Source organism: Anser brachyrhynchus (genome assembly GCF_964034855.1).
Source record: "Anser brachyrhynchus genome assembly, chromosome: 8".
Lineage (NCBI taxonomy): Eukaryota > Metazoa > Chordata > Aves > Anseriformes > Anatidae > Anser > Anser brachyrhynchus.
The window spans coordinates 1,696,665-1,722,050 of record NC_137702.1 but is presented as its reverse complement, the minus strand read 5'-3'; the positions used below and the strand labels follow the sequence as shown (position 1 = coordinate 1,722,050).

The following is a 25,386-nucleotide window of genomic DNA, read 5'->3' as shown; positions in this document are numbered from 1 at the left end:
ATAACAGCATCTGCAATTTGTTCTTGTTTATCCCTGTATTCAACAATGAATTGGTGTCACCTTCTTTGAGCTCCTCACGGGTTATGACTACCTTGGTGTTGGTGGTGGACGCTGTTTTGATGTGCAGATAGGGCTGATGTGTGGCTCGTTGGTGTCGCTGGTCTATCTAGCACGACCTGCTCAAGCAGTCACTGTCCTCGGCTGCCCATGATGGCCCTGCCATCGAGGCTGCTCTTCCCTGCCTTCCTGGCCATGAAATCACGTAGCCCAGTCGAAATCAGCAGTTTAAGCTTGGCACTGAAGAACTGGAGAGCTTCTTATCTGCCGCGCCCCACCAGTTCTGCTGTGGGGAGAGTGACCGATGACGGGGGGTTGGCAGCTTCGTAAAAAAATGCAGATTAAACATGAATTTGCAACAGAATGTGACCACAGCTTTGACAGTGAGATCAACGCAGTTCTCGCTGGGTGAACGGAGATCCAACAGCTAGTGCTAGACACAGTTACTGCTGCACATCTTTGCCTTTACGGTCCCCGTACAATTAGATCTAGAAACTGTACTCTCATCTGTTATTTCATCACAAAAAACGCACCGAGAAACCACAAGATATTCAGAAAAAAATTTTAAAAAAATGTGCAGCCTGAAAGGAGTTGCCCTCCTACTGGGTAAGAGACTCCAGTCTGAAAGCTGCCTATGAACCTCCGAGGTCTTCAAGCAGGCAGAAGAAGCATTTGTGCTGGCACAAGAACATGGAATTGTGTTGGGAAAAAAAAAAATAAAGGGAAGAAGAAAAAACCTGTGGTACACTTTTCAAAGAAGGGGGGTGCAAACACTGCAACAGCTTTCCCTAAGCTAGACTAGACAACATGGTAAAACCAAGAGCTCCAGAGAAAGTCACCAAGGGAATACATTAAATAAACAACCATTACTCTTTCATGACTGATCGCTGATGACAATCACTGCAGATTTTTGGATATACTCACATGCTCTTTCATGGCTTTTAAGCACTCAATAATTAACTCCCAGCAATCTGTCAATCTTCACGTATCATTTTGTTGGCGATGACTCACAACCATTCCTTCACAATTACTGCTTCTCAAGGTTATTTCCAGATCTACGACTTGACATAACCAGAGAGTGCGAGGTCTACACCTGCTGATTTCACTTTTGAAGTTGAATTCTGTTTTCTTCAGCAATAATTTTAACATTAGCACTTGTCTATTTTCTGATCGAGCTCCAGTCTTCTTTCATCAATCATCAGCTTTCTCTGATTGCCATTAAAGTATTTGGAAAAAAGGCAGCTTTTCACCATTTACAACTTCTTGTATTTAAAAATTTCTAATTGTACTTACTATTCTTATTATTTAAATCTTATATTTAAAAATATGTAAAGACAGCATTTTTTCCTTGCAAAGTCTGAGGAAGCCACTCCCAATCTGCTTTGTTTTGCTTTGCTTTGCTTTAGAAATCTCCTTTTATGTTTACTTTTGTTCTCAGATAAATTATTTCATCTTTCACTTCCAGAAGCTGAGCAGGAATTGCCAGTGATAGTATACATACAGGTTTCATTACATCATTAACGTCCACTTTATTTTCACTGCGTACACGGAACATCCATATTCTGTACTCACTGTTTTCCCTTGTTCCAGCATTCATCGGATTATGAGAGTGGGCTGAAGCAGAAAGCATTTTGACAGGCTGGTTTACCTACCACTGGTGATTCCTTTCAGATTTGTAGCACTGGAGGCTGTGGTAGACGTGACAGAGGGGCATGGTAACACCAGACCCGTAACTCATACCCCACTTGTGAGAGCAGCCCTCCCTGCCTCTGTTTCTGTAAGCATCATAATGTTTTAGGCAGTAAATGTCTGACAGGAGACAGTCTGCAGTTCTCCCCCGGCAGCAGGCTCCACCCAAGGTAACCAGGATTCCCTGAAGCGCATACTCAACCAGCGACCTCATGTCTTACATTTACAGTTATGCACTGGCATATTCTCAGTTTGATCACAGAGGCTTCGCCCCTTGAAAACCGGCTTACTGGAACTGCAGGCCTGCTCTTTGAACCAGGCAGCTGCGGATCTCAGAAGGCACAATGTTTGCCTGAGCGACCATTAACGACGTTTTGTGGTAGCCTTTCTTCGGCCTCACCGCTCCAGCCCTCTGCTTCGCTACAAATGCTCCTCAGAGCACTGACACCGCGATCACCGAACACCACGTTATGTCAGCTACCGGTGGTGCTTTCCCAGGCTTCATTTTCAGAACTGCAGGCGCCACCTCCTCGCAGAGAACAGATGACTCCGTACTTTCCTTGACATCATCTTCTGTCCCAGGCAGCTCTCGGGGCGCAGGCCGGCTGGCACAGCGTTCGGCCAGCACTCGGCAGCTCCGTCTGCAGCAGGGAACTTTCCTTCTGCTCTTTTTGTGCAGCCGAGCCCTGGATGAAGGTTTCGGTGGGACATCTGGCTGCAGGGAGCACAGTTTTCTTTACGATTCTGAAGTACTCGGCATTTGCCCGTGCAGCACCGTGCCTTTACCCAGACTTGTGGGAAGCAACACAGAATTACCTCGGGCTCGGGCCCTAAGACAGAGCTTTGCTCTTGAAGGAATACCCGGCGCACAATGTACCTGGCTAGTCCAAGCGGCTGGTAGCAAAAAGCATTTTCCACCAGTTTCTGGAATCCAGTAACATTTGAAATAAGAATAATACTTAGCAAATATTTTGCTTAAAAGCCTGGTGGAATAGCAGAGGGTTTATAAAACAGCTGCAATATCAAAGCTGCTCCATGACAGTTCTTGGGAACATACGCACTATTTCGACACAACTCAATGGGAAGGAATCGCATGAAAAAGCAGACTTTGGTGTTGAGCCTTAGGCAAAAAGAAAGAAAAAAAGAAAGTAGCTGCATTTTATGATAGGCAGTGGATTGGTGTTTTCAGTTTAGTTTCCTGTCATCGTGACACAAAATTCTGATCACTCGGGCCACCTGACGGGCACCTTCCCTTAAACGCCTCATTGATGAGTAAAATGCTACTCAAGTTTTGCTAATGCCAGTCGAGCACCTCATATAACGGCTGCGTATTTTTTTTCAAAAAAATGAAAAGCAAATACACCCAGTGAGGGGGAGCAATGGACAGGGTACCACAGACAAGATTCCACATGAAATCCTCTTGGAGTCCTATTTTAAAATGATACGAATCCTGGCTTTGCAGACTGTAGATGAAGCGCGTGCTGGGAAGAAGTATTGTAAAAAGCATAAACTAAAAAAAGACAGAGGGGAAATAAGTTATATACTTAAAAGGAAACTGGTGATATTTGGAGTTTCACAGGGTACAGACTTGCACAGTGCATGCATAGTATTTCTGTGAACTTCGTCAGCACTTTCTTCTGTCTAGAAAAAAAGTGCAAATGTTACATAGGGATTTGGAAGACAGACAATGCGTACTGGAGGTTCAGACTCAAAGATTCTGGACTCTATGACTTCACACTTCTGTAATCATTTGTTTGGATGTCAGTCCCCAAAACACCTTTGCTTCAATACTGAAGCTAGTAAAAGTTAGTCACATTAAGCAAATGCTGCCGGGAAAGTTGAGTTTTGTTATCGACGCCTAACAAAGAGGAGGGACAATAGTAACAAGGACCTTTTTAATGATAATCTCTTTCAGACACGGTGGCAGTCTGCCAGAGGGCTGATTAAAAATGTGAGAAAGTAAGAATCGAACGACGGTGAAATAAAACAAACACGGGGGTGAAGTCGCAGCGGCTGTACCTGAGGACAGGCTCCTCTCTCCCACCTCTGTCTTGCGCTGCGGTTCCCTGAGCACTTCTCGTTCCAGTCTACCAGGCACCGAGCAGGTAGTGAGAGTTATGCTTTGGGTTTCACAGGCTTTTTTTTTTTTTTTCTGGTAATCTTCACTCTTTTCTCATACCTAGGCTTTCTGTAATTGAAATTTCCTGTGCCTTACCTTCCCTGAGAGAAAAACGGGGGCTGGGAAGGGGAGGGGGAGGGAATCTGTGAGCAGCTAACTTTGAGCAAGCCTCTTTCAGCAAGCCTCTTCCTTGCCTCTTCGCCTACCACCTGCAGCCCGGCCCGGCCCGGCGGACGAGCGGGGAGAAGGCCCCGGCCGCTCCCGGCCCGTCCAGCCCCGAGCTCTCGGCCCCGGCCCCGCCGCCGCCGGGCCTGCCCCCGGCCGGCACCCCGGGCCCCGCCGGGCCTCACCGGGCCCCCCGGCCAGAAGAACCGGAGCCCGGGGGCCGGGCGGAGCCGATCGGCGCTGAGGGGAGGCGGGCCGGGCCGGGCCGGGGCGGGCCGGAGCCGCCGTGCACATGCGGGAGGCTCCCGGCGGCTGCGGGCTGAGGGGAGCGGCGCGGCCGGGCGGTGAGTACCGGGGCACGGCGGCTGCCGGGGGCCGCTGAGGGCTCCGCCGGAGCTGGGGCGGGGGGGGGGAGCTTCTAGAAGCCGGTTGAAGGCAGCCGGGGAGCCCCCCGTGCGCCGCCAGCCGCTGTGCTGAAGCGGGGGAGCTCGTGGGGAGGAGCAGAGGTGGTCCGCAGCCCCCTGCAGCTGGAACCTCGGGGCACTGCGCCCTGCCAGCCCCGCGGGGCTTCCCCTGCCCCCTGCCCGCACGGCTGTGTGCCCCGCGTGCCGCTCAGTCCGCGCACAGCAGTGCGTTTTATTTCATTTTTCTGGCGTGGAATCTGGGGAATTTTTTTTTTTACAAAAGCTTTCCGTGTACCTTCGATCCAAGCGGCAGGTTATTTCTCCTCCTCCTCTCGTATTTTGCTCCCGTCACGGTTTATACGGCTCGCTGCACCCATTTGGTGCTGCGCCTAGCGCCTGCCTGGCGAGCCGGTGGCTGAAATGCCTTGAAGAGGTACCGCTTGTGTGTGTTGACTCAGGTGTTCGGGGCACAGCTTTGCTGCCAGAAGGATGTTTACACGTCCCCGGGGCGATTTCAGTTTATTGGAAGGCAGGGCATTTACTTGAAGACCTCGGGCGCCGTGATTGCTCATCCTCGCGGTTGCAGAGCACCTACAGAGCTCAGGCGTTACGTGCACCGGGGTAGGGCCGAGGCGCTGCAGCGTTGCGATCTGAGGAACCTGTGGATTTAAATAAAAAAGCACGGTGTTCATGCATCTGGGGCAGATCTTACACGCTTCACATCAGATACGGGTTCGTTGTCTTAAAAAAACGTGGAATGGCTCCTGTCCCGTTACACAAAACCGACCCGAAATAACTTCTTTTTTTACGTATTAACACACGCACCAAAGGCTGTGTTGTCGGATGCGTCCCCCTGGAAGTGCCCCTCCGCGGTGGCACGAGAAGCCATCGGGCTGTGAAGTTTCCCTGTGCAGTGGTTTGCTTCAAGTATAACACCAGGCCGTTAAAATAGCTGCGTCGCTGCGACGGGCCAGAAGCTATAAAACTTGGTCGTTGGTGCGTTCCCCCCCGAAGTACCCGCTATGCTCTCGCTGCTTCTGCCGTTCTGCGGCGGCAGGGCAAAAAAGGAAACAGTTGTTAATGCTGATCGCAAGCGCAGGGCGACTCTGAAGTGCTGAATAATCGGTGTGACCGATGGCGGTTGTGACTGCCGGTACCCCCGTTTCGTTTAGGAATCCTTGGCATGGCACAGCTTTGCATTTGAACCGAGTTTTCGAGCAATCCTGCGGAGTTAAAAACGTCTCAAAAGCTCTGTTTTGTCTGGTTTATTCTTAACAATGTGCTCCCTACCCATGTCTGCAGTTTTGTTTGTTAGGGTAGAGTTAAATATTCATAAATGAGCTGTGCGTGACGGCTTTCAGTTTGGAAACTCATCTAAAGAAATTACAAGATTGCTAGTTCCCAAAGTCACAGCCAACATTTAATGCGCGATACTTCAGCTCTGGGGATCTTGAGTCTGTGTTAGTCACCCGGCATGAAACCGGCTCCTTTGGGTTTGGGGGCATCTCCGGGAAGTCTGGGCACGGGGTCTGTTGAAATGCCTTTGGTAACGGGGCTGCTGCGTCCTCTCCCCTGCAGCGGTGGACGTCGTATCTGGCTCCAGATCGCCGGTCGGGTTCTCCTGCCTAGCAGACGCCCTTAGTCCCTCCTCGCCGTTCATCAGCTTGTCCTTAACTCCCTCTCCCTGGTGTTCCCACAGCGCTAGGCTGCCGCCTCCGAATGCGTGCCACGGCTGCTTGCCCCCGCAGAGATGTGAGAGGTGAGCCAAGTGTCGGGGCTGGGCGCTGGGAAGCACCAGGCGTTTCTACCCCGTCTCTTCTGCCACCCTTCTCCCTTTTTCTTCCTCCCTCTGTATTCCCCATGAACCAGATATTTTCTGGGCAGCTCTGTGCAGGGTAAAATGGAGCGTAGGGGAGCCAGTACTGGACACCGGGGTGCGGGGTTTCAAGGGAGTGCCAGCTGCGCTGGATTTGCCATCCAAAAACGTTGTCCTGGGGAGAAATAGCACATGATCTTACTCCCTGAGAAGCTGCAGGGAGTGGAGGGTGAGGGGGCATCGTGGAAATGTCTGTGAGCATCCCCAGGAGAGAATTAAGAAGCTTGTGAGTTGCTGCTTCTACATAGCGGGTGTTCAAACCTCCCTCGTACGGTGTGTTCTCTCTGCTAAAGGTTCTGCCAAATTTTGGACGTTAGGCAGCTGCAAGGAGCTGGAGAAGTTTACTTAAAATTTTTGGGTTCTGGCCACTTCTGCACAAAAATGGAAGGCAGGAGGTGTAAGAGCAGAAATGAATAAGGAAAATCTTTATCCTTTGCACAAGGGGTACTTAGGGTCTGTTCTGGGTGCATTTCACAGGAAGATTTTTGGTTCTGGGCTTGCAGGGCATCTTTGGGAAGGAAGGGAGCAAGTATGTCTGTTTTGAAAGCACAGAGTTGTAAAGTACCTGTAATTCTGACGTTCCTCTAGCTATTGTGCCTGCCTCTAGGGAGAACCAGTCTGAAAATCAGCAGCTGCATGGGGTAGCATCTTTTGGCATAGCTGCTTTGGAGAGCATCTATGAGAGTCACTCTGTGCAATGTTAGCGGAGACAGTTAATTAGAAAGGACTCATAAAATAAGCATTTTGAATGTTGTGAAGTTAAAAATCAGTACCAATATTTTAAAATGATTTTTTCACTTTTTAGGAACTGGTAAAAGGTACTCATTTCTCTATAGGAAGCAAAATGTTATTTGCATGGATTGTGCCTGCAGCTATTTGTTTGTTGACGCACTTCACAGCAGGTAAGGTTTTTTATATATAAATATACAGCAATTATCACTTAAAAGAAGCATCCTGGCTACTTATTTTTTTCTTTCAGCAGTGAAAAAACAGTTCTGATTGGTAGATTTTGCCTCGGGTTGTGCTTTTTTGTACGATAACTGGTAGCTAGGCTTTGGTTTCTGATCTCCAGGTAATCGGTGAAGGTATCTCCAGGTAATCAGTGAAGACTCTGCACAACAATATATTACGAGTTACTTATGCAAAGACAGGAATTCTTACACTAAAAATTCAGGAAGACCCTCTTCCTAGAGTGCATCGTGTTTTACGGACTGAATGATCTATTCATTTTAAAGGTGTGTTTTCCCATTTTGTTGCAGAAGCGTGCAGTAAAGGAAACGTGACTGCTAGCAAGCTTCCCCACGGGGTTGCAGAAGTATGCGACAAAGGAAATATGACTGCTAACTCTGCTTCGCATGTCCAGCCTGGAACTAACATTACCCTCTCGTGCCAGCTGAAACAACCGAAATACAATGAGCAGTGCAAGATAGCTATTTTCTTTAACAGTTCTGAACTGATTATTAATTATGGCACTTCCGTGAGCACCGAATTTCAAGTCCTTACATATGGCAAGCACATGTTTACTTGCAAAATAGTTTGTGAGTACAAGAAAAAACTCATTTGTGGAATCGATATAATGTCTGGAAGTAAGGAGAATTTCATTACTTCTTGTTCTTAAACATTTTCTGGGATTCCTCTGAGACATATGTTAGGAACTAGTAGGTGGGTGGCCTCTTCCAGAAGGGGTGCTATGTTTTATTGGATTTGTATCTAAAATATTGCTGGCTGGAACTATGCAACACAAAAGGGGCCTTCCACACCCAGATTCCCAGCCACCCACATGGATGTCAGGACTCTGCATACATGTCTGTCCCTCTGCACCCACTGTGTATCATTGTGCAACCTCTGAAAAAGCTAATGTGCTGCTTTACATGTAGTGGCACTTAAATGCTACCCAACTTGTTCCACAATAGCAAATGAGGAAGGGAGTTCCAGTAATTGAAAAACGGAGAGGTGCTAAATGAAACTGCTTGTTCCGAGCAGACATAATAATGCTCACTGTCTCCTGTTCTACACTTGAAACACAACAGTCTCTTCAGGACACAGGAGACTTGCGAGAATAATTCTAAGGAAATTTTAGATTTTCTTCTTGCTGTAGATGAACTGCTGCTGCTGCAGTAGTCATCTTCTGTAGGAGTGCTTTGTTGCCTTTTTTTTTTTTTAATAAGGAATAACGGTTGACTGCTACAAGCAAAGCTTGAGGTGCCCAGTTTGATAGTTGTTAAGCACTTGTATTCATTTGGTACCCTTGCAAATTCACTGCGGGTTTGCTCAAGTGTCATAGGTCTCACAAGACTGCATGATGGACTCAGCTATTTTCACGTATAGTGACCTCTGAATACTTTGCACTTACTTGCTTGTCTTTAAAAAACAAACAAACAAAAAAAAACCCTAGCATTTCTTCATATTTGTCCTCTCAACAATTTTAAGGAAGAAACTGATAAGAATATCTGTTTAAGATCCTCCAGATCAGCCAAGAAACGTGTCGTGTATCCAGTATGGGACAGATGGCAATCCTACCTGCACCTGGGATAAAGGGAGGCTTACATACATAAACACTACATATGTAATACAGTAAGTAACACAGGGAAGTAGGTTCCTTAATACCTATAATAATAACTTAGAGGGTTTTTTATTTTAGTTTTGCATTGTTTGTTACGGATTCAACCTTTTTAGCAAATCACACAGGAGTTGCTTTATGAATCAGTCAGTCCAAGGCTGCCATGATCACAAAAGCCAACTGTCTCAGTTAAAAAAACCTTTCCTGTTTACATTTGTGTGTGCTGCACAGCAGTGGTTTACTCACTTCTGGGTTAAGTGGGTAAAGAGAATAAGCCAAGTCATGGCTCCCGTTTTGGAAAGGGAATGTTAATAGTGGAAGTGGTCTTAAAATGTCAGCTTAAACCTGCTGTTTTCCTGCGGTGGATTTTCTGTGTTTAGTGATTATGTGATTAGCAATGCCTGCAACAGAAAACCTCTATTCAAGCAAGTATGTGGGTAGAAAGAATTAATGTTGACGCTTGCAGTCAGCTGGACAGACATTTATTTTTGGAGGTACTGTATGTGACCATCTCTTTGTCCTGCTAAGCTCACTATTACCTGCTTCTCTTGGCCAAAGCAGGAGCAGCATTCCTAGTTTATAGAAACCCATCATTGCACTTTAAGCAGAAGGACACTAGATGGTTAATTTACAGAAGAGTGGGGAAGGATGAGTCCTGTAAGTGTTGCAATGGCACATAGAAATACAGCAGTGCTTACTAGTAATTTATTAAGTATATTATAAAATACGACAGATCAGCCCGAAGCAACGTGATATAATCATCTCTGATTCAGGTGGAGGAAAGTACATGGAGAGCTAGATGAGTTACCCAGTACAACGGGTTGAATGACAGATTGAGAATGAAAAGTCATGTTTGAAGCCATACCATCTGACTGTTAGACTACAGATAAATTAAATATTTAATCATTTAAGTTGTTTAAAGAGTCACAGTCTCGGCAGATCCGAACCAGCACGATTGGGTAGAGAAGTGAGCTATACCTCTACGAACTCAGGGATTTAACTTTCACAGCGTACAGGGAAATATTAACCGAGAGGTTTTGTTCTTTTCTAGGCTATCAGATGGCACTGACATCTTCTGTTTTCTAGAAGAAAATCTGAGTAATAAATTTGGCTCACTGGTTCTGAGCAAGAAGTTGAATTTTGACTCTGCTTACACAGTTGTGGTTGCCGCCTCCAACGAACTAGGAAGTGCTTTTTCACAGCCACTCATGTTCATGTTAATAGACATAGGTAAATGTATTACTTACCTTCGTTCAGTTAGAACAAAGTGAAAAGTTTGAGCACTACATCTTTGTTGCTTAAACCCGTCAGAAGAAGTATCCATCCAGTCTCAACTCGTTAGTCTATTTTCCATCAGCCCTCTAGTTGTGATGCGTACCTGAGTGCCGTTTTCTTGTTTTTGTTTTTGCCTCTAGTGAAACCACATCCTCCGAGATTGTCAGTGGAATTTGAAAATTCTGTGACAAATTTCGCATTTGTTTGGCACGATGAAGTACGAGCACAGCACTGTAGGATAAGATACCGTCCGCTTACTGGTTACACCTGGAACACGGTAATCCTTTGTTGGAGAATGAAGGAAGTGATAATCCTTGGAGGTTGCTTTAATATCCTTGTTTCTTTTTAGAATCAGTTTTTCCAAATTGGTCTCTCTCTGTTCTCTAGCGTCATATTTAAAAAAAAATATATATAGACTACTGATCAAAATCTCTATCATTGGTCTAAAAATGAAAGAAGGTAAGAGTCTCTTCCTGTAAAAATCTGCATGCATGAATAGTTCAAGTACGATACACTGAAGAATCAGAGCTTATGTTTGGCACACTACTTTATCAAAATGTGGTCATATCTGCCCATTGTAGCTCATGGCTACAGGTGCTCCATTTACAAATGCTTGGGCCTTATCTAAAGCTGGTTGGAAGTCTTTGTATTTATTCTAAATGCTAAATGCATTGCTTGAAGTTGAGTAAAATATGTGAACAGAAGAGTTATCAACTTTATTTCTTTGCGAGTTTAATGTTATATGTCCTTTATCTCCATTAAAGGTTGAAAACGTAAATAGTGAAAATTTCAGTCTTTATGGTCTGGAGCCTCATACAGACTACGAATTTCAGGTTAGCTGTAAAATTCATCCTGAGAGAGGACTGTGGAGTAACTGGAGTGCGTTCCAAACCCAGACTCCAGAAGAAGGTAATACAATATGTGGTTTGGTACACGAAACCTGTCTCTAAAGTGTACGTAGAAATGTAAACTTCAGGTAACGAATTCAAAATGCTGCTTGGTTTTCAGTCCTGGTAAGAAGTTCTGTAAATCCAGAAACAAAGCCAACAGAGAAGTGAACTTGTGTAACAGAACAGTTTTCCTCATGAACAAAAAATTAAACTGTTTAAGTTCCTTACAAAACAGGAATTTCAAGAGCTCATTGACAAATTCTGAAGGACATATTCTTTTGACATTGCTGGAAGTTGGAGAAATTTTCTCCTTGTTGCCTGGAGCCCTAGCAGCAGCCTCCTGCATTCCTGCACATCTGGAAAAGTCAGAGAAAGTTTGTGCAGCTTAACTGTGAAAAGGAAAATGTTTTGTATTGGTTCATATCTCAGCATTTTACTGAATTACTGCAACAATACCGTACAAAAGTCAGGATGGCAGCCAAGTGGCCCTCAGTCACTAAGGAACCTCAGGTTTGGGAAGCACTCTCTGGGTTCTTGAGCTCACTTGACAATTTGCTGAGGAGCTGAATGAATCGGCCAGGACTCTGCCTGTTCTGTCAGCTTCAACAGAACTGAGGGAGGTTTTAACAAAATGGTTTGATTTTGCCGATTCATCTTTTTCCAAGTAAAGAAAATATTTCCTTTGGAGAACTCCCAGGTAGCTCCCTCCGCTAAGTAGCGGAGTCATTGGAGATCTGAATGGTTTTAACCTGGCCACACATTCCGGAGAGCAGTCCCCTAATGAATTGCAACGTGAGCAGATAATGTTCATTGCTTCGTAGGACTGCACAGCAGATTCCAGGGAACACACAGCGCAAACACGAGGGCAACTGTATTAGTTTGTACCAGTTCTAATACTGGAGGTCTTCGCGTTGCTGCAGGCTCCTATATGTGCTTGCTTGACTTCCCACTGAGCTGTATGAAGTCACAGGCTGCAGAACTGTCAGTTTGTATGAAAGAAGAAAGCTTCTCAGAGGTTTGTGCTTTAACGAAGATGTGTTGGCTGCTTTGGCATCCTCCTTTCATATTGCACTTGGCTTTCGTTGCTCTTTTTTGTTGTGAATTACTATAAAACCTTCAGGCTCCTGCAGTTATTACTCATGCTGTTTACCACTACTGACAGCATCAGTTTCTGTAAGAAGCATTGATTGATGCAGAAGGTGTGAACTTTTCCTTCCCTCCCCCACCTTCCTCTCAACAGTTTTCTTACCTTCCTGATGCAGTCTGGGTTGCTATGGTGTTTGTGGTCAGCATTCCTCCTCCCCAGCCAGTGCTGTAAAACAAGAATATTTCCAGCTAATCAATGTTTTCTGACATCAGACTAAGTGTTAGCAAGGTGAGGTTGCAGGTGACGAGCTCTGTGTACACAATGGTTGCTCTTCTTCAAAGGAGTTGAAGTTCTACACGAGAGTTTGGCGTTCAGCAAATTCAGGAGTATACCTTTTTAAGACTTTTTTTTTTTTCTGGGTTTCTCTAGCCCTGAGCTGCCACAAAAACTTGCTTTATGCAAGCACTGTTCTAAAGTGAGCATTTTTTTTCTAGCTAACTTATATAGTTCACATGTGAAATGAACCTTAACATCTGGGCTGGAGTCCAACAGAGGCAATCTGATTTATTTTTTTTTTCCTGCTTTGAGCTCGCCGCTTCCTCCCTCGCTCACAGTGAGTGCATTTGGATTTTATTTCTTCTGTGGGTCCTGTTTCTTTTTTCTATTCCAGTCAATATACAGGACTAATAGTTCTTAACATTGCTGGTATTGAGGATTTTTTCTGTCCTTGAATTTAGCAAGTAACAGACAGCCCTAGTCCCATTCTAGGTGGGGTTGGGCGTCAGCTGCCTGCTGCTTCTGTTATCCGTAACACTTATTGTAATTTTATGAGTTTATTGTGTGCCGGGACCTTGAAGAACCAAGCTTTATCATCTTTCATCACACTGGCTTTCTTTGTATGTCTTTATCTGATTCTGAACTGTTTGAGCACATTGTTCAGTAGTTTTTGCAGGGAGAAGTTTGCTTTAGTGTTATTTTGGAAGATTTACTCAAAACTGTAGAGTTGAATGAATATCAAACATTCTACACATCAAGGGTTTTTGGGAAGTATCTTCCTGGGACTGGAAGGAGGCTGTGATTCTGCTTGGTGTTCTGACTACTGAACGTTAATTCTGTAAACATAAGGAGAATCTTGGAAAGATCAGGGCTTTTAAGCTATATATGACAAGGTGCTACCCAGCTAGTTGTTAAAGACATTTATTGCCTAGATCCAGGTAGCAAGGAGCGGGTACACAAAATTCCTATCACCTTAAGCTGTCCGTTGTTTTAGAATTGATATAGCCAGCCCTAAGGACCTTCATTAGCCCAACTTCTGTGCAAAGGTCAGAACTAATACTGTCACTGTGATTTATAGGCTCCCGTGAAAGTCAGTGATTACAGAGTGCAAAACAGTGCCTGGAAGAGCATAACCCTCTCTTATTCTTGTGATTTGGTCTCTTCGTGACTGCAGTCCTACGTGCAGTCATCACGGCAGCTGAGCTCCAGCTGGAATAGCAAATATAGACTTAAAATACAAAATAATACTTTAAAGGCCACAGCATGTTACATCATTTCAGAGGGATTTTAAATCCTAAATTTTAGTCATTTCAGGATTTTTACCTATGTAGCCTATTCAATGTCTTGGTTGCTTCAAAATACAGTCATTAATTCTGCTCCCCTTTTTTTCTTTGACATCCAGTGCCCACTGGTCTCTTAGATGTCTGGTACAAAACGCAGGATGTGGACTCTCAAATGCAGAACATTTCTCTTTTTTGGAAGGTAAGACGTTTAAGTAAAACCAGAGCATATACAGTAATAATCAGCAGCTTTAGAGGGGGAACTCTACTTTACGTGTTTGCTGGAAGGGTCTTTAACCAAACAGAGCACAGGGCTCTTACCACTGCTTTGTCCAGAGACATAGAATAACTTTACTACTCGAGACTTTCCTCACCAAGATTTAATCAAATCTTTTCAGTCTAGAGTGTCCCCTTAAAAGTTCCCAAAGCTTTCCAGCATTGTGTCAGTGAAAAGCAGATAACAGGCGTTAAAAGTGGAAGCATCACTACTCAGTTACCACCTTTCTCTCAAAGACAGACATTCCCTTCCCATTTTCACACTGGGTCTCTGATGATGATGTATGTAAAGGGACAGATAACAACCTTGTAGCCTTTCTAATATATTTTCTAGTTAATAGAATTTTCTATTTTTTTTTAATTAATAGAATTTCTCTCTTCATTGTCTACCTTGTTGTTCTTTGCAATGGCTGCCATTCCCTGTCAGAAGATAAATTCTTGGAGAAATGGGGGATGCCATGCCCCATATACTCAATTGGCACCCACCTTCTCTGGGTGCTTTTGGATATGAACTCCCTTCAGGGGCGTTTTTGCTCTGATATGAAAAACAGGGTGATAAAGAGTGGGGGAGGTAGAGGAGGTGACTTATTTTAAAAGGCCTTTATTATAACCAAACTATATGAAGCTTTTAAAAGCTGGATATAGTCTGGGAAATCGAAATTGTTTTGTCCGTGTTAGTGCTTTGTCAATGGTCAGTTGAATCTCGTCATACTGCAGTAGCAGAAGGAAACTGTTTTTCTGTACAGGTGTGACACAGGCAACAGGCAAGCCACATGCAAAATAGTTGGCTAATAATAAAGCTGCAAATCTGAAACCGGACACACTCAGAGCAAGTATTTTCATATAGAGGGGGCAGAAAGTATTTGGTTGTTTGTGTCTGCTCAGTAAGCTGGAGGGCTGGCGGCTGAGGCCCTATAAAGGAAATGATGATGTCTCATACGGAAAGTAGCTTCAAAAGAATTCAGATTAAAACTCAATTGAATTACCCGCGGATTAAAAATTCCATATTACTTCCAATTCAGGCTCTTCCCTAACAACATTCGCAGTGAAAGTTTGTCTTCAGGCAGCAGGGAGCTGTAAGTGACATCTCTCCCACATCGTGCTTCAGATTCGGACCTCAGGGACAGCATTAACAGAGGGGAGCACGGCAGAGAGAAGCAAGGCAGCCAGCCATAAATAAAAACGTGTCACTTGGCTTTACAGGCTCCTTATTGCATCTTTTCTGTGGAACTTGATACAGAAAGGTGCCATCCAAGGTGCTCGATAACTCATTTTCTCCAGTCTTACCAATACAGCACTAAGAAGTCAGGTCTTAGGAGGGGTCTTCAGATTGTGGGGTGTTTGTTGCAGTGTTTTTTTCAAAACCAGTAGGATTTTTTTTAAGCACGCGTTTTCTTTGACTTCTAGTTTTCAATCTGTAGTTAACCTTCCAAATACTAAATCTTCTCTCCACAACAAGTAGTACTACGCTGTAAGTGAAAGCAGCAATTCTCGGGTAATTATTTGACTTTGTGGCTTTAAGATGTTTAACTTGCAGTAGAGAGTTGGCCACGCTTTCTTTATCTACACAGACTTCCTGTAGTATCATTCATAAAATGGGTGTGATACGTTGTTTTTATAGTTTTCAGAACAGATCCAAAGCAGAAGACAGACCGTACAATGTACTACCAGTATATGTTTTCATGTCTTCCCATTAATAGCAAGGAAACTATTGCCAGTTTAGTTTCATCAGGGTTTCAAAAGGTTTTCAGAATAGCTTCAGACACTGTATTTGTCCTGAGACACTGCCAAAGTGTTTGTAAAACTGCAAACATTTTCCTATTTTTAAATGTTTTTTTCCCACTTCCTTTTGTTTGGTTTTGTTTTGTTATGACCAAAAAAATAACAACAACAACAACCCAAACAGCCAAACGTAATTATCTAACTACGTAGGAGCTGTAGGAAACTGTGAAACTGATAGTATGAAGAGTGCTTTCAGTCACCCAGAGTGGAAAAAACAGCTACATAAGTGTTACAAATGACAGTATAGATTGACTCTTCAAAGCAATGTGTATTTAAGTGGTTGAGTTTAAATAGTTCTTTATCTCATTGTGGCTTTTATTAAAATTCTAGATTTTACCGAAATCAAAACTTGCTCATTTTTACATGTCTAGCTATGCAGTTAGTGCTCTTTTTCCCCTTGTGAAAAGCGTGACTTGAATCTGAAGAAAAAGAAATCAATATGTTTCACTGACCCTAGGTATATTTCTGTTTGGAAGGGCAGCAGCTCAGCAGCTGAAGAGCTTCGCTAAAATGGAATTACATACGAAAAGCAAATAAGAAATAAAAAGAAAGATATGTAACCTTAAGAGAGAATTTCAGGTAAAATGTGTGTTCTTGTCCCTATAATTAGGGAATTAATTCAGTTACACTTTTGCTTCAAAACAAACAAAACCAGCAATCCGATATGAAGATACCCGACATGACATGGATGCAGAGTCTAATAAATTTAGCAAGGGAGAGATTCCAAGGGTCCTTCTTTCTGAGGGTCATAACTGGTACCAGGGAACTCTGTTCAGCAACTGAACACTGAGCATACAAAAGGGGAAAACATCTTTGTGGAGGCACTAAATCGCTGGGTAGCACACTGTCATGTTACGGTCTGGAGAAAGAGAAGAATTTGGGACTTACCGAAAGGTGAGACTGGAAAAATGTGGCCAGATGCTGTGGGTTCCTAAGAGAAGAGCAGTGAAGGAACTGGAATAAGGCTTGGGAACGGAAAGCGCAGGTCACAGGGCTGGGCTACAGCAAAATCAAAGGGAGAACTCAACTCAGGTGTTACATTTTACAGCTGTTACACAAATGTGCAAAATCACGGGGGAAAAGGGAAACTGCAACCAGTACACTAGTTGATAAAGCTAGGTTGCTTGGAAAGTACATTTATTTTTTTGTAGTAATAGAAGTACCAGTTCATTTGTGAATAGTATTCTCAGGCTGGCGTTGAGGAGGAATTATATTGCCTTTAAAATGCCATAACCGTACTTAAGGCCAACAGATCTCTTAAAAAAAGCAGTCTCAACAAGGTGACCAAGCAATCCCTCTAGCATTGCCACGCCATGTTTCCTCTTGCTTTTAGAAAAGAAAAAAGTAAAAACTGCTCATCTGTTACCAAGAACATTAGCCGGAATTTGCTGTTGTCCAGCCAGTAACATTGTCAGTGTAACTAACTTCTTTTCTGTTAGAACAAAAGGGAGGAAAAAAAATTACTTTCAGGTGAACGCTCCTGACTTACATTGGGTACCTTGAGCATTTGAACTGGAGGGACGCTCTGAAGCCACCATCTGCCACAGGGCAGGAGATCTGGAGTTCCAGAAAAAGAGGCTTTTCTTTGGAGGGCTGATAGCAGGCTTATAGAGAGTCAAGTGATCTGTCTGATCTTTTAATTATGGCCACTAGCTCCTAGGAGGTGGTGAAGTGTTACTTTGGACGTAGTGTTTCTTGGAAAGGAAGAAAAACATGTTGATTCATTATTGCCAGGAAATAACGCTTTGGTGGTGGCTGAAGAAAGGCTTTTTTCTACGCTAGAATTCACCGCGGGGAGCTGTGCCGGTGCTGCAGCTGTGTGGTGCGTTGGCCACTGCGTGCTCATCCTGCAGAGGCTGCAAACCAGCTGGCTTTGGCAATGCACACCCCTTTTGGGGAGCCAAACCAGTGCCTCCCTCCTGGAGCAGCTCTGAAACCTTCCCAGGCAGCTCATGGGTTTGGTACAATCAAAGTGTGTTTGCAACGCGCCGAGTGTTGGTGGTTGGGTTTTTACTGTTATTTATTATTCCCCCTGTCTCCCAGTCCGTGCTCGTGTCAGAAGACTGAAATGGTAAGAAATGCGTTTTCTTTTCAGGCTCTGAGCAAGTCAGAAGCAAGAGGAAGAATCCTGCAGTACACAGTGACCTTTGAAGCACTAAATCACGGGGGTTCCAAAGCGGTGGAAGCAGAGGTTACGACACAAACCAGTTACACCAGAACCACTGCAAAGATGGACTACAGGATAACAGTCACTGCTGATAACTCGAGGGGAAGCTCACCTCCTGCAGCCATCGTGACCGACCTAGGCATCGGGGGTAAGGCCTTCCACTGGGTCTGAGCCACGGGAAGTAGTATCAGCTCTCTGCCGTACACTTCTCGTGGCTACGTGCCACGGAAGCATTCAGATTCTACCACTTTGCGCTCCTTAGGGTTGATCTCAGTGAATCTGCAGTGACTGGAGTTTTAGATCCAGTTACAGATGTTGTCAAGGGCAAGGGTGCAGGTTCATGGCAAGTCAAGTTGCCCTGAATTAGTACGGCTGTAATTGTAACTCCTTCTGCTGACACGGCTGTAAGCTTCCCTGTAAGCTAGGCAGGCTGGCGTAGCAGAAGAGTAACTATGCAAAATTAAAAATAAAAAGTCATGGGAGAGGGGAAAACTGAAGGGAGAGTGATGGTGAGGGGAAATCACAGCAGAGACAGAACTGTGTATAATTTCATGGAGGCAGTAAGACAAGGACTGCTTTGCAGGCTCAGTCCAGTTGTGTTTGTTACAAAAAAAATTCAGAAAAGATGTTGGTGTTTTCATCGCACAGATGAAAAACTGGGGACTTTCCCAACATTTCCTCCTGCGGGACAAAGTAGCCTGGGCCTAGCTGTGAAAGGAAGAGCTTTGGTCTTGTGGGGATCTTGCACGTTTGTGGTTCTAACGCAGGAGCAGGGGTGTTACTGGGTGCTGTGACGGTATCTTTCTAGGGCTTGGGGGTGGTGTAAACCAAGCTATGTTTGTTCAGACCGCCACACCATGAGACAAGGTAAGGATATGGCTGTATTCCTGTCAGCACAGGCGGAGATCACCCTAGTAATCACGACCTTTTCTTTCAATTTTAGTTTATTTTCATACACTGCATAGCATCAAACTGGATGAAATGCAGTAAAAAACATGTAGCAAACTTGTCAAGTCAACCTGGTTACGGCAAGCTTGTGCTGATGGTGTGGTTTTTGTTTGGTTGTTCTTTCTTCCATGTAAGATTTACCTCCTCCTCAGAAAGTCTCTGCTCTCCCGATGGGAAATGGCAGCATCTTAGTCAGCTGGAAACCTCCCGATAAATCCACTGCGTTCGTCAATGGATACGTAGTGGAATGGATGGACACGCACAGAAAGAAGAGCCTAGAACCTCATCCGACCTGGATAAAACTTGTAGCATCCAACCTGTCTACAGTGATATCAGGTAACTGCCACGTGGAAATAGGATAGTGCTGGGTGCCATTTTATTTTGAAAAGCTTTTAAGAAACAAGTCAGGTTCTAATTTTTACTAATTCAGCATAAGAAATTACAGTATTTAAAGCTTTTTATAGGGGAGAAAAAAAAATCAGTGGCTGCTTTGAGCTCAGCTCAGCAGTCCCTCAACTGAGATTTATACCTGATAAGTAGAATGGCTCAAAAAAAATCAGTCCTTCTGAAATGAAACAAGACATTTAAAACTCAGCTGGTGCACAAGATTAAAGACTTAGAGTATTTCCATTCTAACAGTTATTTGCTATTGATCCAAACCAGTGGCTGTATTCTTTATATCAGCTATAGCTGTGAAGTTACAATCAGAGTGACAGTCAGTGTTATTCTAGTTAGTCTTCCCTATTTTCCGTCCTGGTGCTCTGCCTCCCTGGATTTGAAATCCCTGCTCTTGAGCAACTGGAAAAAAAACAGAAAGCTCATGCCGTTGCTTTGTAGTGTGTTTTAAAAAATAGAAAAATAAATTACTGTCACTCATTCATAACCCCCATTAAACGTTCTGGGGGGAGGATGTTCGTATGAAGTCATGAGGAAGAAAGGTTGTTAGATTCTTGTGCCTCCTTGGGGACCTTACACGTAGCAAAACCCTCTGCGTCATATTGTAGAGTAATAAGCTGTGTAATAGCTACTTTCCTCCTCTGCTTACCTCGAGCACAAAACGTGGTCCAAGGTTTTCTTTGGAGGATTCAGGTCTTCTGTCAGCCACTGCTTCATGAAACAGCAAAGGGTTTCACCCTTGAGGAGTGTCAGTATGACTTTTTAATACATGGTAAGGTTGTGCTAAGCTAAAGAGGAGACCACGATGCATTTTTTTTCTTCCTTTATGAAAGACGTGTAATAAACCAGACAGTTCATCTCGGATCTGAGCAGGTAATGAAAATATTTATCCATAACTGTAAATACTTTAATTGGGTAATTATCCACTTTTATTTTTTTTTATTTAGAAAACGTAAAAGATAACGTGTGCTATGACATCAGGGTATTTGCACTTTATCTGGACAGAGCTGGACGAGTGGCATCAGTTAGGGGATACTCAAGAGAACAAGGTAAATCGCGATAATACCCTTCCAGATATTTTTAAGCCACCTTAACTTGTTCAGCTTTAAAAGTCAGTCTTATGTTTCGTAGCACCATCAGCTGGGCCCCAGATGTACACAACACCACAGACAAATGGTGTCTTGGTTTCGTGGGAGGACGTCCCTTCCCACCAGCAAATGGGCTGCATCACGGGGTACAACATATACCTGCGAAAAAAGGACAGCGAGGTAGCTCCGGCTGTCTTTGGTAGGTATTTGGTGAAAAAAACGACGTGATGTGCACATGGTGTGTATTGAGGGGAGAGGGCTGGGGGTGAAAGATGCCTTCAGACGGCTCTATATGGTTGAGGAGTCAGACAGCCACTCTACCATGAGGTTTAGCAGCAAGATTCAGATGCAGATCTCTGCTACAGCTGTTCATGAACAGCTTCTCCATGCTCCAAGTTCTGAAAACCCCACTCTTTCTTTAGTGTTAAACACAGTAAAAACGTGTGCTAGATGCTTCATTTTCGTCTCCCTCTCTTCCTTTCAGCCATTTCTAACGCAACTTCCCAACGCAAATTTTACATCACAAACCTACAACGTGGTGAGAACTACGTCCTGTGGATGACAGCATCAACGGCTGCTGGGGAGAGCCCCTGGGGCAACAGGGAGCTAGTTTGCTTGGAAAGTAATGAATCTCTTGGTCCCTTGCCCCCAGCAGAGAGGTTCTGTCCCTGGCCCAGTGTTTTGCACGCACTAGAAATGCTTTACACGCTTTTTAATTGCTGAAGATCTCTGTTTTCAGCTGGATTTAAGATGCACCATAGCTTTCTTTGTCTTCCGCCTCTGGTTTTGTGCCAAGCTGTGCTCTGTATCGTTGATAGTTCCTGGCTAGCAGCCTTGCTTATTGCAAAGAGGGAAAGAAGGGTTTGACCCTTGCAAGTTGCTTGCCCAGATATTTATGCACATCAGGGTCTGGCACAGACCTGTCTACGTACAGGTCTTGCTTGCCTCAAAGTCTCACATGAGAAACCTCACTGTGGTGCAGAAGCAGCTGTCACCTCAAAGAGCACAGCACGATGTCTGAGCTTGTGTAGCGTGCAAGGCTATCTTGTGTGGGCCTTGCTTCTGTGCTGCCCAGGGGATGCAAAAGCAAGCCCCTTGACTAAAGCTTTTCAACCACAGGTAACAGAAGTAATCAGGTTTTGTCCTGCAAGGTGACTTGTTTTGATCATATTTGTTTTGAGCCCAGATCAAAAAAACCCTGAGAAGGTATTCGATAAAATTTGTGCTCAAGTACTGTCAAAAAGTTTCTTTTGCTCAGCTTCCTCACAGTATGCCACAACAGGAATCAGAGTGGAGAACGGGAACCTGACCTGTAAATATAGCACATCTCAGCAGCCGCAGCAGGGACGGGCTTACACAGAGCACAAAATAGTGACAACAGCTCTGGTTTAACAGCTCCATTCTGTGCAGACCCACACGCAGACTCAGGGAAGGATCTAACCTCTAAGCAGCCGAGCTGTACGAGTTCAGAAATACATCGCCGCAGCGTGGGAGCCTGGCGATGCTGTATAGCCCTCTGGAGGCACACTTGTTTCATGGTCTCAGAAGAAATCTAGGGAATTAAAACAATCTGGACAAGTTAAAAGTTTTCCCAGCAGAAAAGCGTGGGTTTCTGAAAGTTACATTTTAAATAGATGGTGCAAGCATGTTGAAGCCAAGCTATTCACTGAGACCAGTTAAGTCACGGAGAGTTTATTAAACACGTACTGATCTCCCTAGGATCTTTTCTACTTAACACCCCTCCCTTGCGTGCAGTACCCCCAGCTGACTTCCTCTGTCAGGGGCAGGTTCAGTACTAGAAGAGAGAGAACAGCAATTGGCATGTTTGGGATTGAGGGCTATCTCTAGAGACAGTAGTAGATGTGCTAATGTTGCAACGTACCATTGGCTCCAAAAGCCATCAGTCCGTTCAGAATCCTGATTTTAAGCCTAAAAAAATGTTGGTATGTTTTATGAGTGCAAACACTAGTCAAGCCATGATTGTTATCCTGTTTGAACCCTTTTTTTTTTTTTTTCTTATTTAAAAATACCAATTCTGTATTTCAGGTGCTGTGGACTGGCTCATTATTGTACTTATGTGCAGCTTCTTTGTATTTTCAGTCTGCGTGTGCTCTATGCGTCCTGCAAGAAAAGTGTGAGTAGATCAACCTGTTTTGTTCCAGTAGAAGAGGGCAGTTTTGTTAGAAGGCCCAGGAATGTGCTTTCAGGGCATCTTGGGGAACAGCAGAGATGGTTTTGAAGAAAGGTTTCAGATTACGAGTGTAAGAACACATACTGTGCTTAAAATATAGCCGTAGTTCACGTCAGATTTTTTAATCTAGAGTTTAAGGCCTGCTTCCACTGAAATGAATTTGAAGTAGTACAATCCATGGTAACTCCCCGAGAACGAAGTCTGACTGCGACTAAAAGCCATTTTTCTGTAAAGCAGCATAAACACCTCCCCGGGCAGAGCTTCCAGGACTGCAGTGCGGGGCCATACCTAGCACGCTCTGCTAGGTGCTGCGATTACTCATGAACAGCTAACGAGGGCTGGTGGGGAGAAGATGCTGTGCAGCATTTATTTTTGCTAAATCAGGAGTTGCTCAGCATTACCTCACCCCTGGCCTTGCACCTGGGAAACGTGAGCACCCAGAGCAAGCACCCACTGGTAGCAGCAGCTGGCTGCTACCTGCCCCAGCCATGCCATCTCCCTGCTTCGGCCTAGGCTGGCTTGCCTGTCCTAAGTCCTTTCATCTCTAAATTGATGTAAATTTGGTTCTCCACTTGCAGGGAAAGCAGCAATAGCAAACAAGGAGTAAGCCTGAAAGCCAGGGGAATACTGATTTTTCTAGTCAGATCTCTGTCAGAAAAAAAACAACAAGCAAAATGGCTTGATTTGAACTAAGACTGGGGGAATTATTGTATGCTCTTGAAGTGTTGTGATGGCCCCAAACATTTGAAAAACCCTAAGTGGAAAGCTGTTCTGTCCAGTCAGCCGAAACCCACGCATTCCCAAAAACTTCAGCAGGATGTGCCCGTCCCACACAGGCCGGGTTTCTGCTGATCTCTGCTAACGCAGCTCTGTGATTACACAGAGCTCGTCAGTAATTACGTGCGCAAGCAGCACAGCCCAGTTCAGTAGCACTTGCAGCTATTGGCATTCCTGCTTTTAATTTCACGTGTTCAATTTGCAGATTATATTCTCTGCTTTCTGCCACTGTGCCTCAGTGGCACAACAAAGCCATCCCAGATCCAGCTAATGCTACGTGGGCTAAGAGTTGCGCTTCTGTGAAGGTAAATCACGCTTTTCTTCTTCTCCTAATCCCACCATCTTCAGCGGAAAAAGCAATCAGAGCTTTGTACGTCGGTAATCCCTTAATGCAGCAAATCCAGCAATTTCTGGCGCTGGATAAGCTCCGCTCTGCGTTGCGTTAGGCTGCGGTATGCATCACGCAAATGCAAGAACAACGCAGAGGTTTTTGTTTCTAGCAGTAGCCGCTGTGCAGAGGTGCCTGCATTTCAGGGGTGGGAGGTCACAAGGTACTGACTGCAGGCTTAACGTGGCTGCTGTACGTGTGCCCCTCCGCCAGGGCGAGCTGAGTGTGCCTTCCAGTCTGTTCCTGCGGGACACAAGCAGCTTTGAAGAGCCTGAGACAATAGAGGTAGAGGAGGGCTTCATAAAGGCAGACTCCCAGATTTTCCACGACAAGCTCATCTTCAGCAACGTTCACGGCAGTGAAAATCACGACTGGCACTCGGAAAGCAGCTTTGAGAAGCAGGAGTCAGAGTACAAGGCCCTGCCCAGCACAACAGACGGAGACAGTTACGAACATCAGCTCCCGTACTTGTACAGAAAGATGGCAGAGGTGACGGAACAAATGCAAAGTGTTTCGGAGTACCTCGCTAACCCCATCACCGACAGAGCTCCAGGTTACCTGCCCGCAGGCATCCTGTCCCCTGCTACAGACACTACTGACGAGCACCAGGAGCTCGAGTGCAGCCCGCTCTCTGTCTTCCCAACAACTTTTTTGACACCCGTATTTTCCTATGGAGGGAAACTTAATTTGGACACGGTGAGACTGAACTGCAGCTCTTTCACAAGGTAGGGGGACAGAACAGACTGGCCTTGATTTCTGTACCTCAGTGAAGTATTTCAGCGTGTTTCACTGCAGCTAGTACAACAACGTGCATGTCACACCTCTAGGTGACAAAAGCCGGCTCACAAACCTTGCCAGCAGTGTCAGTCGTGCCTTACATTGCAACACAGCAGCTCTTCGCCCACAGAGCACATTAAGGTAGAATTAAAGACAAAAGAGCCAGGATTGCTGGGGCTCAGCAGCCTGGCTTTTTGAGAGTTTAATTGCTCAGGCTGCCTTTATACAGCCTGGTTTGCCTCAGGTCCCTGTCCCGCTGACCACAAGCAACGAAGTCTGGCTTGAACTACATCAGACACGAGCTAAAAATCATTTAAAACAATGCTTGCCCAGAAGAGCGAGCACTGACTTCTGTAAGGGTCAGCCCTCGGCAGCTGACAGGATCACGGTTGCAGTCCATGCTCCAGCTGCACCCAACTGAGAAATGCAGCATTTGGAAACCTGCATGAGCTGGTGCTAAACTGCCGTGCCTAATACCCCACAGCGTTCTTTTCTGCAGACAGAACATTGGCACGAAGTCGTTGCGTCCCCATGACACTGGTGCTACAGCCCCACGCGGGCCCCAAAGGACGCGCGATTCATTGTTTCTGCAGCGGGGCTGAGCAGCTCCACCAGGAGCCTGCCCCCACGGCTCAGTTTGGAAAAGAAATCCTCACCAGAAATAGAGAAACAGGCAGCGCATGTACACAGTAAGCCAAATGGACCGGGGAGAATTTAAATGATTTATTGAAGTATTCTAATTACAGGCTTGGAGGCCATGTTACACGTGTAATGACTTTGTTTACTCAGTGTGCGTATGTATGCGTATTTATAAATAGAATGTTGGGAACCTGAAGTTTTGTTTTCTCTGTTCAAGCTCAAGTGCAGCTAGGCACAGAATAAAACACCCTTAAAAACAAAGCTGAAGCTTTGCTCCCA

The 25,386-nt window shown here is 44.9% G+C and overlaps 1 protein-coding gene and 2 long non-coding RNA genes across 10 annotated transcripts in view; 1 reads left to right on the top strand and 2 right to left on the bottom strand.

Annotated features, from left to right (window-relative positions):
• Positions 1–6,006, bottom strand: part of LOC308198651 — a 13,067-nt gene extending 7,061 nt beyond the window's left edge. The window contains exons 1-2 of one of the 2 annotated variants that reach the window (XR_013954081.1): positions 5,260–6,006; positions 4,730–5,093 (exon numbers count right to left, since the gene is read on the bottom strand). This is a non-coding gene — a long non-coding RNA (uncharacterized lncRNA). Of the gene's footprint in view, positions 1–4,729 lie in introns of both variants that reach the window. The other variant, XR_013954080.1, reaches the window with a different exon arrangement.
• On the top strand, positions 3,731–25,386 carry IL12RB2 (interleukin 12 receptor subunit beta 2). 7 transcript variants are annotated; one of them, XM_080601404.1, is made up of 18 exons: positions 3,896–4,374; positions 6,013–6,044; positions 6,134–6,193; positions 7,116–7,212; positions 7,570–7,896; positions 8,770–8,884; positions 9,922–10,100; positions 10,286–10,422; positions 10,910–11,054; positions 13,801–13,880; positions 17,832–18,051; positions 18,987–19,187; positions 20,195–20,296; positions 20,379–20,534; positions 20,820–20,957; positions 22,382–22,469; positions 23,509–23,608; positions 23,905–25,386. In XM_080601404.1, exons 4-18 carry the CDS (start codon positions 7,155–7,157, stop codon positions 24,418–24,420), a joined length of 2,562 nt encoding a protein of 853 aa, XP_080457530.1. In that variant the 5' UTR covers positions 3,896–4,374; positions 6,013–6,044; positions 6,134–6,193; positions 7,116–7,154; the 3' UTR covers positions 24,421–25,386. The 7 variants fall into 7 exon arrangements, with proteins under 7 accessions (XP_080457531.1, XP_080457528.1, XP_080457533.1 ...); XM_080601405.1 differs by lacking the exons at positions 3,896–4,374; positions 6,013–6,044 and adding an exon at positions 3,731–3,851; XM_080601402.1 differs by lacking the exon at positions 3,896–4,374 and adding an exon at positions 3,750–3,851 and having other exon boundaries at positions 6,013–6,193.
• LOC308198648 lies at positions 11,112–17,015 on the bottom strand. Its single transcript, XR_013954075.1, has 3 exons — positions 16,625–17,015; positions 12,285–12,347; positions 11,112–12,206 (listed from the first exon to the last, which is right to left on the bottom strand). It is a non-coding gene; the product is annotated as an uncharacterized lncRNA (long non-coding RNA).